The 16,173-nt window shown below is 39.3% G+C and overlaps 1 protein-coding gene across 4 annotated transcripts in view; it reads left to right on the forward strand.

Annotated features, from left to right (window-relative positions):
* Positions 1 to 7,906, forward strand: part of CACUL1 (CDK2 associated cullin domain 1) — an 81,002-nt gene extending 73,096 nt beyond the window's left edge. For 2 of the 4 annotated variants that reach the window (XM_077877464.1, XM_077877461.1), the window contains exons 7-8: positions 2,532 to 2,575; positions 3,004 to 7,906. In XM_077877464.1, the coding sequence (XP_077733590.1) occupies positions 2,532 to 2,575; positions 3,004 to 3,333 (374 nt within the window). In that variant the 3' untranslated portion in view covers positions 3,334 to 7,906. Of the gene's footprint in view, positions 1 to 2,188; positions 2,277 to 2,531; positions 2,576 to 3,003 lie in introns of all 4 variants that reach the window. The other 2 variants (XM_077877462.1, XM_077877463.1) reach the window with 2 other exon arrangements.
* The last annotated feature ends 8,267 nt before the right edge of the window (positions 7,907 to 16,173 follow it).

A 16,173-nucleotide genomic window follows, 5' to 3' on the forward strand; every position in this document is an offset into this window, starting at 1 on the left:
ACGTCTGTATTTTTCTCCTATTACTTTTGCACGTTCAGTTTTTATTTAACCTTTCAGGAGTGGGAATGAAGATTTTCTGTAGAAGTTGAGATTCTGGAAATAAAATCCTATGTCTTCCTTTTTGACCAGCATTAATTTATTTGTTTCAGAATATTTGGTGAATAGTGCTGTGATGGTACTCATATAAGATAATATGTAAGTGTAAATAATAATAATACAGGATACCAGCTGGTTTTGTAGGCATAGCGTTAACAGGAGAGGTGTTTAAAAAGTAGTGTTAAGGCACATGTGTTGAGACTTCCGTAGGCTGCCTAAGGCTGGTGCATACCAAATGTGGTGCATGTTTTTATCTAAATGCCCAGCCTAGAGAAGACGCGTCAGGGGCCATTGGGTATTTTCTCTTCCTGCTGACCATTGAGACTCCTCACCTCACCCAGCAAGAGGTTTCTGTCATGGTCTTGAACACAGCCAGAGAAGGGGAGTGGGAAACTTTGCTAATCTAGAAGATCACTCCAAAGCATGAAATAATTACTTGGGCTAGCATCTTCATAGTCTGTCTCTAGAGGCCTTTTATGAATTTTTCACTGATTTGTAAAATCAGTAAATATTTATTTTCTGCTAGATACTGTTCTAGGTACTGGGTAGACACGACTGCAAAGTTCCTGTTTTTATGGAGCTTATGTTCTAATGTTGGGAGATAAATAACAAACATGTAAATAAATTATTTCAAATAGTAAAACGTGCTGTGAAGAAATTGAAACAGAGCATGGGATAAAGAGTGAGTGAATGACCAGGGCATGTATGATGGGCTGATCCAGCTAACTGGAACATGAAATGTCTTCTGAGAGGGAGAATTCCAGTGAGTGATAAGTAGACTGCCACATGGCTAACTGGTGGTAAGAGTGCTACAGGCAGAGAAGATGGGAAGTAAGAAAGTGATGGCATGTCCTAGGGTGAAAGGAAAGCCAGCATGACTGACATATAGTGAATAGAGGTATAAAATGAGGGTAGAGAGATAGGCAAAAGCCATGTCTCACAGGACTGGGAAAATGAATTTGAATTGATTTTTAACTGTGATGGAAAGCCACTGAAGGACTTTAATCAGAAGCATGAAATAATCTTATTTATGCTTTTACATAAGATTGCTCTAGCTATGGTCCGGACTAATAATAAGACTTGGAGATGTGTAGGGAAGGGATGATAGCGGCGTGAATTGGGAGCGTAGCCATGTAGTTGATGGGGAGTGTTTGATTTTGGATTATGTTTTGCTACAGAGTGCTCTAGAGTGAGAGGAAGAAAGAAATCAAGAATAAGTAGGATTTTGGTGTGAGTAATTCGTGGCTAGAGGTGCCATTTGTTGAGGAAGACTGAAAGAATGGGGATGGAGTGGAGTCAGATTGCATTCTGGTCACAGTAAACTGGCAGCATTTATCAATCTTCCAAGTGACAGTGGTGATGAGATAGTTGGACCCACAAGTCTGAAGTGTAGGGAAGAAATCAGAGCTGGAGACAGAAATCTGGAAGTCATTGGCATATGGATAGTATTTCAAGTCACAGGACTGGTATGATCGCTGTCCTAGACTAAGGAAAATAGACGGAGAAGAAACAGTGGCCAAGCACAGTATTGAGTGTAGCCAGAAGTGTTTCAGGAAAGAGGAGATGAACTGTGTAGAAGCTACTAAGGGACCGAGCAAGAAAAAGCTAGCAAATTAGTTATTACTCATTACTTGAGCATTTTAGTGATTTGCATGGATTATTGTCTGAGAAACTGGAGAGACAAAACTAGGATTTACAGGCAGCCTAGGACCTAATCAGGACCTCTATTTTCCTTATCTGTAAAGTGGAACTAGAACTTCCTATCGAAGATGAACTGCTTAATACATGTGAAGATTCATGTTTTTCCACCTGTAGGAAAGGTATATATATTATATACATAAAGATTCTGAGATTTTTCAAAAGCTGTAAGTAGCATTTGGTCTTATAATGAGGCTTTCTTGGAGGAGGATCACCTGGGTGGTTCAGTCGGTTGAACGTCCGATTCATGTTCTCAGCTGAGGTCTTGATCCTTGAGGTTGTGAATTCAAGCCCCATGTTGGGCTTCACACTGGGTGTGGAGCTACTTAAGAGAAGGGTGTTTGGGGGGAACATTTTGGATTATTCTGTATTTCATATCTGAAATTTGTTCTAGCATATGCAGGTCACTAGGGATGTTGGTAGCAGAATCCAGATTTATCTTCAAAGACGTTTTTAGCCTCAACCTGCTTCTAAAACCCAGTGTAAGCCTTTTTATAGATAACCCTTCCTTCGTTTAATAGCTTTCTATATTTAAAAGGCAGCACCCTTTAGATAAGAATATTCTGCTTATAAATGACCGTACTACTATTTAAGTTTAATGTCTGCTTTAAGATAGTTGTTAGAATTGAAATACCTGTTTTACTTCTGTTACCAGTTCTGTCTTTTCATGTCTCCTGTTTTGGTATATGAAGATGTCCATATGTTCTGTTGATCCCCTCTTCTTTTCTCATCCCCAGAGGTGACCAGTCCCGGAAAAGAGCTGGGGATGAGTTGGCTTATAGTAAGTAATGATGTTCCTTATTATTTCTGATGGTTTTGTTATGTAAGGCAGCTTCTGGTGGTGACCGTGTGGTGAGTATAATGAAATCTATAGTCTTGATGATGGCCTCATGACGCACTCTGTGTGATCAAGGCCAAGGCCAGACTGTTCACAAGCTGTGGCAGCTCTGGAGTCTAGTTGGTGGCCATGGTTTTCAGCAGCTGCCAAGAGCCTCCCAGATTCTAGAGTTTCTACTAGAAAGGGATGATGGCCCCACCTTAGTCCCTGATAACACAGCCCCTTTCACTACAGTCTTTTTTTTTTTTTTTTTAAATCTCCTTTTGGGGTTTGAGAGAGGGGTGAGAAATAGATGTTAAATAAACAGATTCTTACCATTATCAAATGCCATCTGCTATTCATTCTTTTTCCTGTTGCAATTTTTTTCCCAGACAGCTCATCAGCATGTGCAAGTTCCAGAGGGTACAGATAGTGAATGTATTGAATGTACTTTCCTTCTTGAAAAGAGGACACACTGGAGCTGCAGAGACTGTATTCAGAGCACAGTGGGGGGCCTGCAGACACTCAGGAGTCTGTTACGAAGTTGTTTTTGGAAGAGGATGTTGGACTTCTTACTTTGGTTTGTAATTTTAAAAAACAAAAAACTAACAAAAACAAAAAACAGTCAGTTGCTGCTAGACTTGGGGATGATTTTGAAATGGGACAATCTTTTAATGAGTTCATCTACAGATTCTGTGAGGAACAAGCATCTTGAAAAGTGACCATTGCTAAGGGAAATCCAGCAGCCAAACATCAGCAGCTTCCTCCAAAATTATAAGAGCAGAAGAATTTTTTTTTTTTTAAGCACTTGTTTTGTTCATTTGTGGACTTGGCACTTCAGCATATTGGCTCTACACATCAGGATCTCTTTTGCTTTAAAATCAAACAGATCATTACGATACAGTGTTTTTCACCCATTACCAAAACAACCCCCTTTTTAAAGAGTTGGTCTTTGTTTAGCATTAGAAAGTCTTGTTAAAGGAAAATGCTAACTCTCCTTCTGCTATAACTTCCCCCTTACCAGTTCACAACTTTTTTCTACTCTGTGCCTTGAGCTTTGTGCACTTTGCAACTCTGTGACCATGTTGTTCAACTCACACATGCTTCCTGAAAAAGTTTATGGTATCACAGACTAACCCCCACTAAGTGTTCAGGTTGACTTTGTAGCAGGATGCTAAGTGGGGAGATAGAAGCATGTTGCTCATTGGTCAGACTTCCCTCTGCCTCCCCATGGCATATTCGTGTTCATGTTGGGGACCAACTCTTGTAGAACATATCCATTCCCTCTGTCACTTCACATGATTTCACCAACTGCTGTAGTATTGGCATTATGCTAGTGTAGGGGTGGGCTGTGTTTTAGCACTAAAGCTCCCTTTTTAGTATCGTGGAGAAATTTCCAGTGGTGACAGCTAGTTACTGTGATGCTGTAGGAAGCAGATATGGTTGTTAAATCCAAATATAATAATTGGTGTGGGATTCCTGATCCATTTCATTTTAAATGGGTGAGATAGGTACTTTAAAAAAGTCTGCAGTCTGCATATTTTTTAGCATTATTTTCAAGTATAATAGAGAAGTAGCACTGCTGTTTCAAGCTTCCTTCCAGCTGTGACACAGCTATGTATTTTTTTTTCTACACCCACAGTTCTGTTTAGTTTCTTTTAGTTTCTTTTAAAGCTTATTCTAGTTGTTTTTGGAAGGCAAAGAGAAATAGATGTGGCAGGTGAAAATATTTTTCTTCTCAATTTTGTTTGAATCTAAATTGAGCATATGCTTGACTTGATTTGGTGATGTCACACTATATTTACCTCTTCAGAGAACTTAGGGGCAAAACAAGACCTATCAGGGACACTGTCACACTTCTGATTGTCAGGTGTTTAAAGTTGGCCTCTGCCAATTCAGTTTGTCTTTTTTTTGGGAACAGGCTGGTTGGGAGAAATTGAAGTGTGATGATAGGAGCAAGTAAGTCATCTAATAGAAGTCTCTGTAAAATTATCGTTCAGAGAAGTAAACATATAAAGGTTGTCAGATTTATTTTTTAAGTACTTATCAACCAGAGTTGGTGGATTTTGCGGAGGACTTTGAATTAACTCTATGAGCATCTTAGATTGTATCAATAAACACTGAATTACTGTAAGAATATATACAGGCTCTCACTGTGCCCTGTACAGGTTGATTTGCTACCCCAGCGACATTCTGGGGTTAAGGAAGAATTCCATTCTATCATGAAGTCCAAATTTTACTTTTTGCCATGGAATGCTTGCTGTGGGCTTATATATAACACCTGTGACTAATGTCTCTACTGAGTGGTTTTAATAATAATTCTGAAAGGAATAAAATTGGGATGTTTCTTTAAATGTGGATGAATTCTTCATTATCCTAATAATGTGCCCAAATGCTTTTTTTCTGGGAGAGTATTCTTTGGCCAACAATGGAACTTTCTCTATAAAAGCACTGTATTATGTTGTGAATTGGCATTAAAATCTTCATATGCTTTTGCATTATTAAGTTAATGGAGAAATATTTCATACTGTCTTTTTATTATTATGTGTGTATTAACAAGTGGGCAAAGTTTGCAGAATTTAGCTTCTCTAAATATTTGCACAGTGACTGCAGCTCCCTCTGGGCCTGGGCTTGGCACTGCAGAGCCGTGAATGGAAGGCACTATAGAAAGAATACACACATCCTCCTAGTGCATGAGACTTTTGTGACTCACCGTGGCCCCTTGAGGTACATTGCAGGATGAAAAACCTATTTCTTTAAGTAGAAATTGGCCTTGCTTGTTTAATTGGGTTTCTAAACAAAATTCTAAGTTTGTAGCATGAGAGGAAGTAGATCTGCCCTCCATTTTGTATTGACTAAGCCCAGTTGACCAGAAAGTATTTTCTTCTCATGTTTACTTGTATTCTTTTTGCCAGTACAGTATCTAGTTTCTCCACCTCAGTTCAATACTGGCTTTTGTGAGGCTCAAATCATTGAGGACAGAAAATTGTGCATTGATTGCCTTATTAGTCAACACGTAGTTGATTTGGCGAGCTTGATTGGTGTGTATGTGCAGCCTGAAACTAGACTCTCCAAAAGAAAGTCAGTTCAGTCCCCTTAGAGTAAAGACATGTCATAGTAAATGACGATTGTTTTGAAAGACGGTACTTACTTGAAAAGTTGGCCTTACGCTTGAGTAATGGTGTCATCTCCTGTTCTCTGTGGTCATGGCTGCACCCTAGCCTGACACGAACTTCTACTTTGTTTTCTGTGGTGCAGAAAGCAAAACCTGGTATAGTGACTCTTAATCAACTAGTACTTAGGTAGAGTTAGAAGAAACACAAACTTGGATGCATGTGTTGTGCATTACTAAATTTTGTGAGAAAGTTACTTTTTTTTTCTGTCTCTTTCACAATTCTGAGGCAGTTCCTTTCCCTTTCTTTGGGGTATAGGATGAAAACTGATTGGTTAAGTGAGGTTGCAAGAGAATGGATAGATGTCCATGGCCACTAACACTGCGTGCATGTCTCCAGTGCTACAGCCCCTAAAGCTGCCACTCCCCTTGCTATATATGCCATGCTTTCTGTCGGGTTGCAAATTTGCACACATGAAGAATTCCTCAGGAAGAGTTTGCACATGCATCGCCTTGCAATATTCTGTACTGACCGAACAGGGGATTTGAAGGTTTTTCAGCACAAAAGGAGAACTTCAGAGTGGTGGTCTGTGCACACGTACTAGCAAAGGTAATGGTGATCTAGCAAACACGATTGGTTTCTGCAGAATAAAGTGAGCAGGAGCATTTGTATCATAGTATTTAAATAAGCCTGTTTAATCTCTAGAGTAGCCCTTCCAGATTTTGCCTTCTTTTCTTATTGAGACTGGCTATATTTTTGTCTCTGTTTTTTCTGTTTTGTGGCAGTTAATTATTTTCATGATTATTATAGAGGCAATGCCCTTGAGCTAAAATTCAGTTAATAAGCAGCTATTAAAAATAACTGAACATTGTTTTATGAACATACACTAATCTGAGATTTTAAAACTAAAAAGCAAAACAAAAAAACCTATATTAGGTATCTAGTCAGTTTGGAAGTTTTGAGTTGTATTTTTTTATGGTGTCTCATTGGACTTTAGAGTATTATGTTTACTTTAGTCCAGGTCTAAGCCTCTTGAGGGGACTATAGATTGTAAGATCTGGATGTGAATCCCTTGACTGACACCTAGAATAGGTTTATAGGACCTTTTTGGTTGTGGTTGCAGTTTTCAGTAAGATTGCATAAGATGAAGTTCATGTTTATCAGAAGTTAAAATAGAAGTTATAGGAGTTCTTGGAGAAAGGGCTTTCTTGTTACTTTCATTACCTTGTTGAAATTTGCCCCAGTTTCTGGCCACCAGAATTGATGAAAGGAGACCCTGTTGTTTTTCAAAGGTAATAATTCCTGTTTTGTGCCCATCATTGATAAACCAGGTCACTGACACTTTCCCTTCTACCCTGGCCAAGACCCTATTCTGAACTTCTTTCCAGAGCCAAGTGGCACAAGTACATATATTATTTCTGCTGATGTTGATGGTGTGGCTGTGGGAGAATTCGACAAAATACTCATCAGAAGTACATTCTTAGAGGACCTCAGTATGCATTGTACCCCTGCTGGTTGGAAATTATCTTCATTTCTGGTTGGACTGCATTGTTTAGAAAAATGTTAATGGTTTATAATTCTAGGGAATTTATAGTGTGGCTCTGGGGTAAATTTTGTGGTTTGGAAAAAAATAAATATTTTGTATTGATTCTAACATGTCATTTCAATGTGGTAACGATGTACTAAATGCAATAAGATTGTAGATATTCACTTAGAAGGGTATGTTTTGTTAAACAGATGGCAATTTAATTGCTCTCATTAGCCCTGTTTGTCAATATTACAACCATACAATTCAGGAGAAATTATTCAAATGTGAAGTTGTGGGGAACTATGGCGGAAACAGGAATGCTTATGAATAAATGGGAAGTCAAAAACAGGCAAGAGGCTCTTGCCACCCACCAACCCAGCCAGAGCAAGGATGACGCAATCAAGTCTAGTCCCTGGTGGTGCTTATTTGTTGGAAAGCATGGTGGAGCTTAGAACAGGGTGTTCTGTATACCAACTCTTTTATTCAAGAAAAACAAAATGGTGGATGAAACTCTTATTGATTGGGGATTAAAGCCACTGACTTTGGCTCTGACCTTTAACTTTTGATGGATTTGGATTCACTCCTTGTGTATTAGGGTGTATTACCATCACTCAAAAACATTGTGGTTAATGAAATAAATCTTGTACAGATGTCCTTGCCTTGTTCTGTTGATACTTGGTTCACTGGAACTTTGTTATAATACAGAACATATGATTTTGCTTACAGTATATTCATAATGCCTCCTAAATGATAATGACACTCAGCACATGTCTGTTCTGTGTTCTGTGAGACAGGGTGGTTGTCCATCTTGACCTCTGTACCAGTGATAAAAAAAAAATGTGTGCGTGTGTGTGTATGTATTTAATTATATACATTTAGTTACCTAGTCTGTGTATGTATGTAGCATTTATACACATATACATATATATGTCGTTTTTCTTCTTTAAACACAGGCACATTGTGGACCTTTATCAAAAGTTTCTGACTTGTGGTTTTTGCATTGATGATACCATGCTTTTAAAAAATAACCCTTTGTGGTTTCTTGCTATGGAATTAGTATTATCTCCTATGTTTTTTGAAATCTCACTTGACAGTTTTAGTTTTAGTTTTAGTCTCGCTTTGTCTTTGCGAGTGCCCTTCCTACTGTGTTCTCAGAATACCAGTTGTCATCCTCCTCTTTTTTAAAACCTAAGCTGTGTTATACTGGTACCTTCTTTTTGATTACCACACATGGCAGGATTCTGTGACTCTCTTGTCTTCTTCTCTGCATTGGAATCACTTGACAGTTTCCTCCTTCAGCTTTTTCTCTGTTTCAGCCACATAGGGAGTTATTTAAATCCTCTCCCTTCTCTTAGCAGATTTTTTTTTAACTGAGCATAAAACTTTACTAGAGTCCTTTCTTTGTGTGTGTTGATATGTGTTTAATTTATTTCCTCTATTGGCTTATGTCTTCATAATCTAAAATTGCGAAACATTTTGGATTTCAAAGAACATGGTTTGGTAGAAGGAATATTGTACAGGTAATCTGAGAGCAAAAGTCTGTCATGGCTTAACTGAGTTGTCTGTTCTTTAGTAAGGTTATTTTCTCAATCTCCATCTCCCCATGTTAAGCCCTTTTCTCTCCCCAGATTACTCATCATAGAGAGCCTCTGCCTTGAGCAAGGGTTTCATTGGCTAGAAGGATAGAACAATTCTAAACTCCTCAATTATGCACCTAAGTGACTAGTAATATACCCCAAAAGATATTTAGGAAATGGCCACAACTACAAAGAGTAATAGATTAATCTACCAATATAATAGGCATCTTAAACATTTAATTAATAGATCACAAAGATGTCAAAATTCATGATGATGAAGGGCATGGAAGATTTAAAGAGCACAATTAATAAAGTAGACCTGATAGAGATATATAAAACACCCCTGCTCCCTGCTCCTTTAAATAAGAAAATAAGCATTTTTTTGCAAACCAAATCTCATATTGTATCTAAAGTATAATGGATGATGACCATATTGGATTTATCCCAGGAAGCAAATTGGTTAATATTAGAAAATCAAAAAAAAAAAAAAAAAAAAGAAAGAAAGAAAAATAAAATCATTCAGTGTGACTCATCTGTTAATGGATTAAAATATGATCAGATTGTCTGTGAAAATCCTAAGAGTCTATAAGGCAAATTAAAAGACTTAAATTTATCAAGGTCGCTGGAACAAAATCAATATGCAGTCAATTACATTTCCATGCATCCAGCTATAAGCTGTAACATCGTAAAAATTTAAATGTAATTAAATAACAATTTACAGTAGGAACAAAACAATATAAAGTATGTGAGAATAAATCTTAAGAGCCATGTATACCTTTTAGTGAGAAAATGATTAAAAAAAAAAATCCAACACCTTCATTGACCTAAATAAATGGAGAGACTGATGGAGAAGATCATCTTGGTCTCAACTCTTTGCCCAAATTGGTTAATAGATTAATGCAACTCCAACAAAAAGTCCCAATGATTTTCACTGTGGTACTTGGCAAGCTGATCCTAGAATGTAAAGTGGATGAAACAGCCAAGGATATTCAAAACATTATTTAAAAAGAATGAAGTGTGAGGGAACTAGCATTACCAGACTTTAAAACTTACTCTAAAATGAAACAAAAAAACTCAGACATCTTAAAGAAGTTTAAAAAAAAAAAATGTTAACTATCAAAATGTGATTAAAACAATGTGGAATCAGTAAAGAGATTACGAGTAAATGAACTGCTCAGAAACTGATCCACTTAGTATGAGAACTTAATTTTTAAAAGGGCAGTCGTGGCAGATTTTGAGGGAAGAATGGATTATTTAATAAATGGGGGCTTCAGTAGTTTTTCACAAATGAAAAAAGTGAATGGGACCTCTGCTTTGCACCAAGCACAGAAAGCAATCCCAGGTGGATTAAAGGTTCACATAGGAAAGTTAAAGCTATAAAACTTCTAGAAGACAATGTAGAAGAATATTTTTATGACTTTGGGGAAGGGAAGGATTTTGTAAACAAAGGAGGAGGTGCAAACCAGTGAAAGATGAATAATTTGGCTACAGTGATAGTACTTTTGTTTACTGAACATTCCACAGAGTGAAAAAATAAGCCCAAGGTGGAATATGATAGAGATATTCACAATATATCTAACTTGTTAAAGAGCTATCTGCAAATCAGTAACAAAAAGAAGAAAAATGTACAAAGGTGCAAGTATTTCACAGAAGGAACAGAAATGGCCCATAATCCTGAAAAGATGTCTAATTTGATCAGTCATCAGGAAATGCACCTGTAAGTACCATTCCCTGGCCACCAAATTGGCAACCACTAAAGAAGTCAGGAAATACCAACAATTGGAGAGAATTAGAACAGCACATCTTTTTTCATCTGCTGCTGTTAGCATGTCAGTTACTGTCATTTTGGAAAACAGTATTATCTAGTTAAGTTGACCACAGATATATCTTACAGGCAAGGATTTACACTCAGAGAAACTCCTGTGTGGGTGTATACACCCAGGAAACGCATGGGAATGTCTTAACAGTTGATTATAATAAGGAGGAAGAGGGCCAATCCACGGTATAATGAGTAAGTGAAATCTATGGGTGCAATGGAATTCTGGAGAGCAGTGAGTATGATGTAGAGCTTTGCACATCATAGGTGAATCTCAGAAATCCTGTTAAGGACATCAGAATGATTCATGATTAGTAAAACTAAAGGAAAATTAACACCTCAGATCATGATTTCCTTAGGGGCGGGGTAGAAGGAAAGCAGAGAGGAACATAGGCTTATAAGCACTTGATAATAGGAACATTTTGATTTGACCGTTGTAAATATGTCAGTTCTTGAGTTAATATGTATATTCGGTGCAAAGCCAATCCAAATGCCAAAGAATATTTATTTTTAATATAAATTAAAAATTCATACATATGGAAGTATAACATGAAAATAGGAGGATCTTCATTGAAAGGGGAGAAAAAAGGGAACTTGCTGTACCAAAAAATTTTTTTTTCTTTCAAGTGCAATTAAATTTTTACACTTAATATAAAATTAGGCAATTCAACCGAAAAATAGTTTTAAAAATGAATTCAAATGCTTTTAAGAATTTAGAATACATTAAAGGTGGCTTTTTTGAAATAATTCCAACCATGATGGATTTTACTCAATAAAAGGTGCTGGTTTAAGTAGAGAAAATTAAATTTATTCCCATCAGACCATTCACCAAAACAAATTCCAGTTGGACTAAAATTCTGAGAATACGTTCTAAAAGAAGACAATACAGTTAATATTTGGGGGGATTGAGAAGTTTGTTCTAAGGATGTTAGCAACGGCATGAAACATTGCTGTCCAAACCAGTCACCCGAGTCATGTAGAGCACCTCCCCAGCATGTGTATATAGATATGTATATTTTTAAATTAATGTTTACGTACTATACTAATACACATAAGACAAAAATAGAAAAAAAGGTGAAAATGTTTTAAAATCTCTTTTGTGTGTATTGTAAAAATACCTTTTGCTCTTTCTAAATCTTTTTTTCTTATAGTGAGAGCTATATGATTAAAAAATGCTTCATTATTTTTGAAACTTCTAGTTTTAACATTTTGTGATAAAAATTACTTAATTTCTGGTTCTAAGGTAAGTTTATTTCAATGCTGGGTTTTAATGGCTATTGTAGCTAACAAAGCCACTTCATTTAAGATCTGTGGATCCAAATGACTGTGCTTACCGAGAAACAATGCTCATTTTCAATTCCATCTACTAGTCTTCAAAAGTGTTTGTTGAAATCTTTATAATAAATTTCCATCTTTCTCACTGTCAGTACCTTGTTGCTCAGTTGCAAGTGTGGCATTTTTATTGTTGGTTAAGAAAAAAAATGGGTTCAAAACTTACTGAAACTCATTTTTGGGTTTCATTTCCCAAGTTTTAAGTGTGTCCTTATGAAAGTTTTTACAGATGGCAGTTTTTGGTAATACATTTTCATGAAGCCAGAAACCTGTGTAACCATTTTCAAAATGCTTTCAACTGAATTTCTTTTGGAAAAGATAGCTACTTTCTCAGTGTCAGAGTATCATTTTTACCTTAGAGGGTCAGATAAAATCTGTTCTTTTTTAAAATACCTTTTACATTGCATATTACTGACAGGCACTTGTCACCACAAGAAAGGTCGGCAAATTGCAAGCATTTGTCTTTTGCTCAATAAATAATATGTCACCTTTAAGTTTGACAATACTTTTAAGAAAACTAGCAACCTTTTTTAGGATTTAAATTTCCCCATATTATGAAATACTATAAGCGTGCTCTTATGTAAGATAAAATCCGGGAGTCCAGTTGCCTTGATGAGGCACACAGACTAGTATGTTCTCCATGAGGATGGCACCATTGTCAATGCCTCCGCATTGTGGAGCTCTGGCTGCTTCTTGCAACAGACCTCACGTTTTCTGCGTGCTCCCTAACCACTTACATGTGCACTGTGTTTATGAAGTTTGGGTAAAGCTCCTTTACTCTTAAAAATGTATATAGCTCATGTTATCTTCCTGTACCTCCGTGGATCATCTCGCTTATTACTTCAGAGACCACGAGCTTAAAATTAAGGGAGTTAAATTAGCTCACAGAAGTCCTAAGATTGGACAGCTCCGGGGTTGATAAATACAGCACCTCATTCACATCATCAGGGAGGCAGGTCTCGTCCAGCCTCAGGTTAGCTTCATTCTGTAATTGCACGCCTCAGGGTCTTCTTCACTTGGCTGCTACGGCTGCCAGACACGAGGCCAGCCACTCGAGAAGACCTTGTTCTCCAGGTATTTTTTTCCCATAGGAAAAATTGGGATACATAGACATCCCCAAACTAATAACTGGGAAGGAGACTGGGACTACCACAGTAGACTTAAATAGGTCTCGCCTCTGGGGCTGTGGCTGGCCTCAAGGAAGATGGACCCTGAACTGAGCCAGGTCCCTGCCAGGAAGCGAAAGAGAAGAACGGCCGCTGGCAGTTGTTAGGTACTGGGATGTCCTGCACAGGGCAATGACTACTGCTACTCGGGAGCCTCTGGGAGATGCTAAAAGCAATCCTTCTGATTCTACATCAACTTTGTTTTCCACACAAGTACACAAGTGCCAACGTGTACCACCTCTTGTTCAGAATGAACTGATGTACTCTTGCTTCAAAGTCATGATGGTCCAAATCCAGAATCCATTACCAACAAGAATATAGCATGCCCCTGGCTGGAATAGCCCAGAAACTAACAAAAAGCCAAAAAGAGCTTGAGCTAGCTGAATGTAGGCCCAAGAAAACCATGTCTCTGGCTGGGGAAAGTTCTCTCTTGGGTATGACTGGTTTCACCCATAACAAAGCCAGTTAGGGTGATGGTATTTAACAAGGTAAAGGTGAGATGGCATCAGGGAATAAAAGTAGGGCGATGTTAGTTGAGCTGGTGTTTGGTAAACACATTTATCAATGAAAAGATGGCTCAGTGTAGAAGAGGGAAAGGAAATAGATGTGAACCAAGCACCTACTTTATGGTAATGGTTGCAGTTTACCAGCTATCTGCCTGTATGGCCGGTGCTTCGTGGAGCATGAGGGAGTTATTAGCCCCATTCTACAGAAGTGTGGTAGACAGCTTCTAACATGGCCCTCAGTGATCCTCACCGCCTGGTATACATTCACCCAGTATGAGCTGGACCTCATAATGACTCACTTCTAATCCAACAAGTGATGGGTGCCACCTCTGTGATTAGTTTACAAAAGACTGTGACCTCTGTCTTACAGGTCAACGTGCACTCCATTGCAAAGGCCTACATGGCAAGGAACTGAGTGTAGCATCAGGCCAACAGCAAAGAAGTGAGCCCACAAGGAACCAAATTCTACCAACTACTGAGTGAACTTGGAAGTGGATCTTGCCCCACTTGAACCCTGAGATGATTTTCCACCCTAGCCAACACCTTGATTACCACCTCGTGAGAGATACTGATGCAAAGAGCTTAGCTAAGCCGTGCCCAGATTCCTGAGCCATGGAAACGATGAGATATGTGCAGTGTTTTAAGCCACTAAGTTTTGGACCACTGCAACATCCCTTCCCTGCACGTGTCTGCCTCTCTGGTGCTTTGTTAGGTGGAGCTGAGGACATCCTATAAAAAGAGGTCAGGAGTGTGGGTTTGTCCTGCAGGGCCTACGTGAAGGTGGTCAAAGCCCACAGCTGTGGGAGGATTCTTGTAGGGCTGGAAGCTGGGGCTTCTGCAGGCAGGGTCTGGCCTGAGTGACCATGCAGAAGCCAGCGCCCCCCACCCTGGCCCCCTCACAGGGGCACCTGTCATGGCTTCACTGTTTTCCATGTCAGAAGTCCTGGGTTTCCCAAGGACTGTGTCTCTCTGTGGGCAAGGTTGCTCTCCATGTGGCTGCTGCCTCATTTTCCTGATCATCTAGGCCAGGAGCACATAATTCTCAATGGGGCCAGCCACTCAGGCAGCACCATCAGTTGGCATGAGGTCCAGTGGAGCTCTTGGGAAGCGAGAGATTTCAGGTGTGGGCTCCTTCACGGGCTGTGGTGTCCATAAGCCCAAGAACGCCTCTTGGAATATTGCTTGAGTACTTCCTGCTCCTCCAGGTACTTCATCTGTCCACTTAGGTAACCTGTACCCCCTGATAGGATGCAGAGAAGGACACTTCACACCTCTGATGTTTTCTCCAAAGTCCATGACCTCAGTCTACACACGAGAACGCCAGACAAATCCCAAGTGAGGGGCTTTCTGCAGCTCCCTTGTCAAAGGTGTCAAGGTCATGAAAAATGAGGGAAGACCAAAAAATCTGTCACAGATTAAGGTGACTCTGGAGGCATGGCGACTAAACATAATGTGGGATCCGGGAATGAAAAAGGACATTTGTGGAAAAGCTGGGAGAACTCTGAGTAAAACCTGTGGCTTAGTTAATAGTGTGGTACCAACGATTTCCTAATTTTGATAAACCAAACATAAGGTTTTAACCCTCTGAGAAGCTGGGGTAAGGATTTACAGAAACTCTCTGTACTAACTTTGCAACTCTTCCATAAATCAAAAACTATTTCCCAAAAAAGAGTTTTTAATAACTCCCATGGGTTCTAAAGGGATATGAAAGAACAATTCTCAAGGAATCTGAGCTTCAAATTCCTCTTTCAGAAGCCACGCAGGGAGCCGCATGATCCCAGTGCGCACGTGGCTGTGGGGCCTGATGGCTGATCTCCAAGCTCCACCATGAACAATCTGCTTTGAGATGACCTCAGTGTTTGTCTTCAAATCAAAGGGTCTGAGCCTAACAAGAGTTGTGTTTTGTTCCTCCTGTCCTCTTGCTGGTGTCGACAATATAGTTTTGGCTCCCAATCAAGGATTGGAGAATTGGATTGATGTTGGTACTACCAGCTTAGCTTTAGCTAAAACAACATGGTAACCCATCAACCCATCAGAGGAAGCTTTGAAAGAGGGGCAGTCGAAGTCCTTGGCGCTTAGGTCTCCTGTAGCTGGGAGGTCTTCCCTGAGCATTTGGGGGTGGGGGTGGGGGTGGCGTGTTCCTCTCTTCTGGGTTACTCACACCCTCTGCTTTCAGGCTTTCCAAGGATAACCTGGGTTTAGTCAGATACCCCCCACACCCCACAGACCTGGAGTTCTCCAGCTGACCCAAGGTGGCAGCGTGAGGTGGGGAGGTGCTTCAGAAGCACACACTCAGCAAGAAGGTTAAAGACCCCAGCCCCTCATGCAGATACAGGCGAGGAGATCAAATTGAGGAAAGCAGATTCTTCCACTGGGGGCGCTATCTCAGCAGGGGTACAGGGGAGCCTTGGAGAGAAAAAATGGGAACATTCAAGTGAGAGGCAGGTGCTCCAGTGAAGGTTGGATGTAAAAGCATTTAAAAAAAAATATTTATTTGAGATAGAATGCACCAGTGCTGGGTGGG

The sequence above is a fragment of the Canis aureus genome, chromosome 29 (assembly GCF_053574225.1).
Source record: "Canis aureus isolate CA01 chromosome 29, VMU_Caureus_v.1.0, whole genome shotgun sequence".
In the NCBI taxonomy this organism is placed as follows: Eukaryota; Metazoa; Chordata; class Mammalia; order Carnivora; family Canidae; genus Canis; species Canis aureus.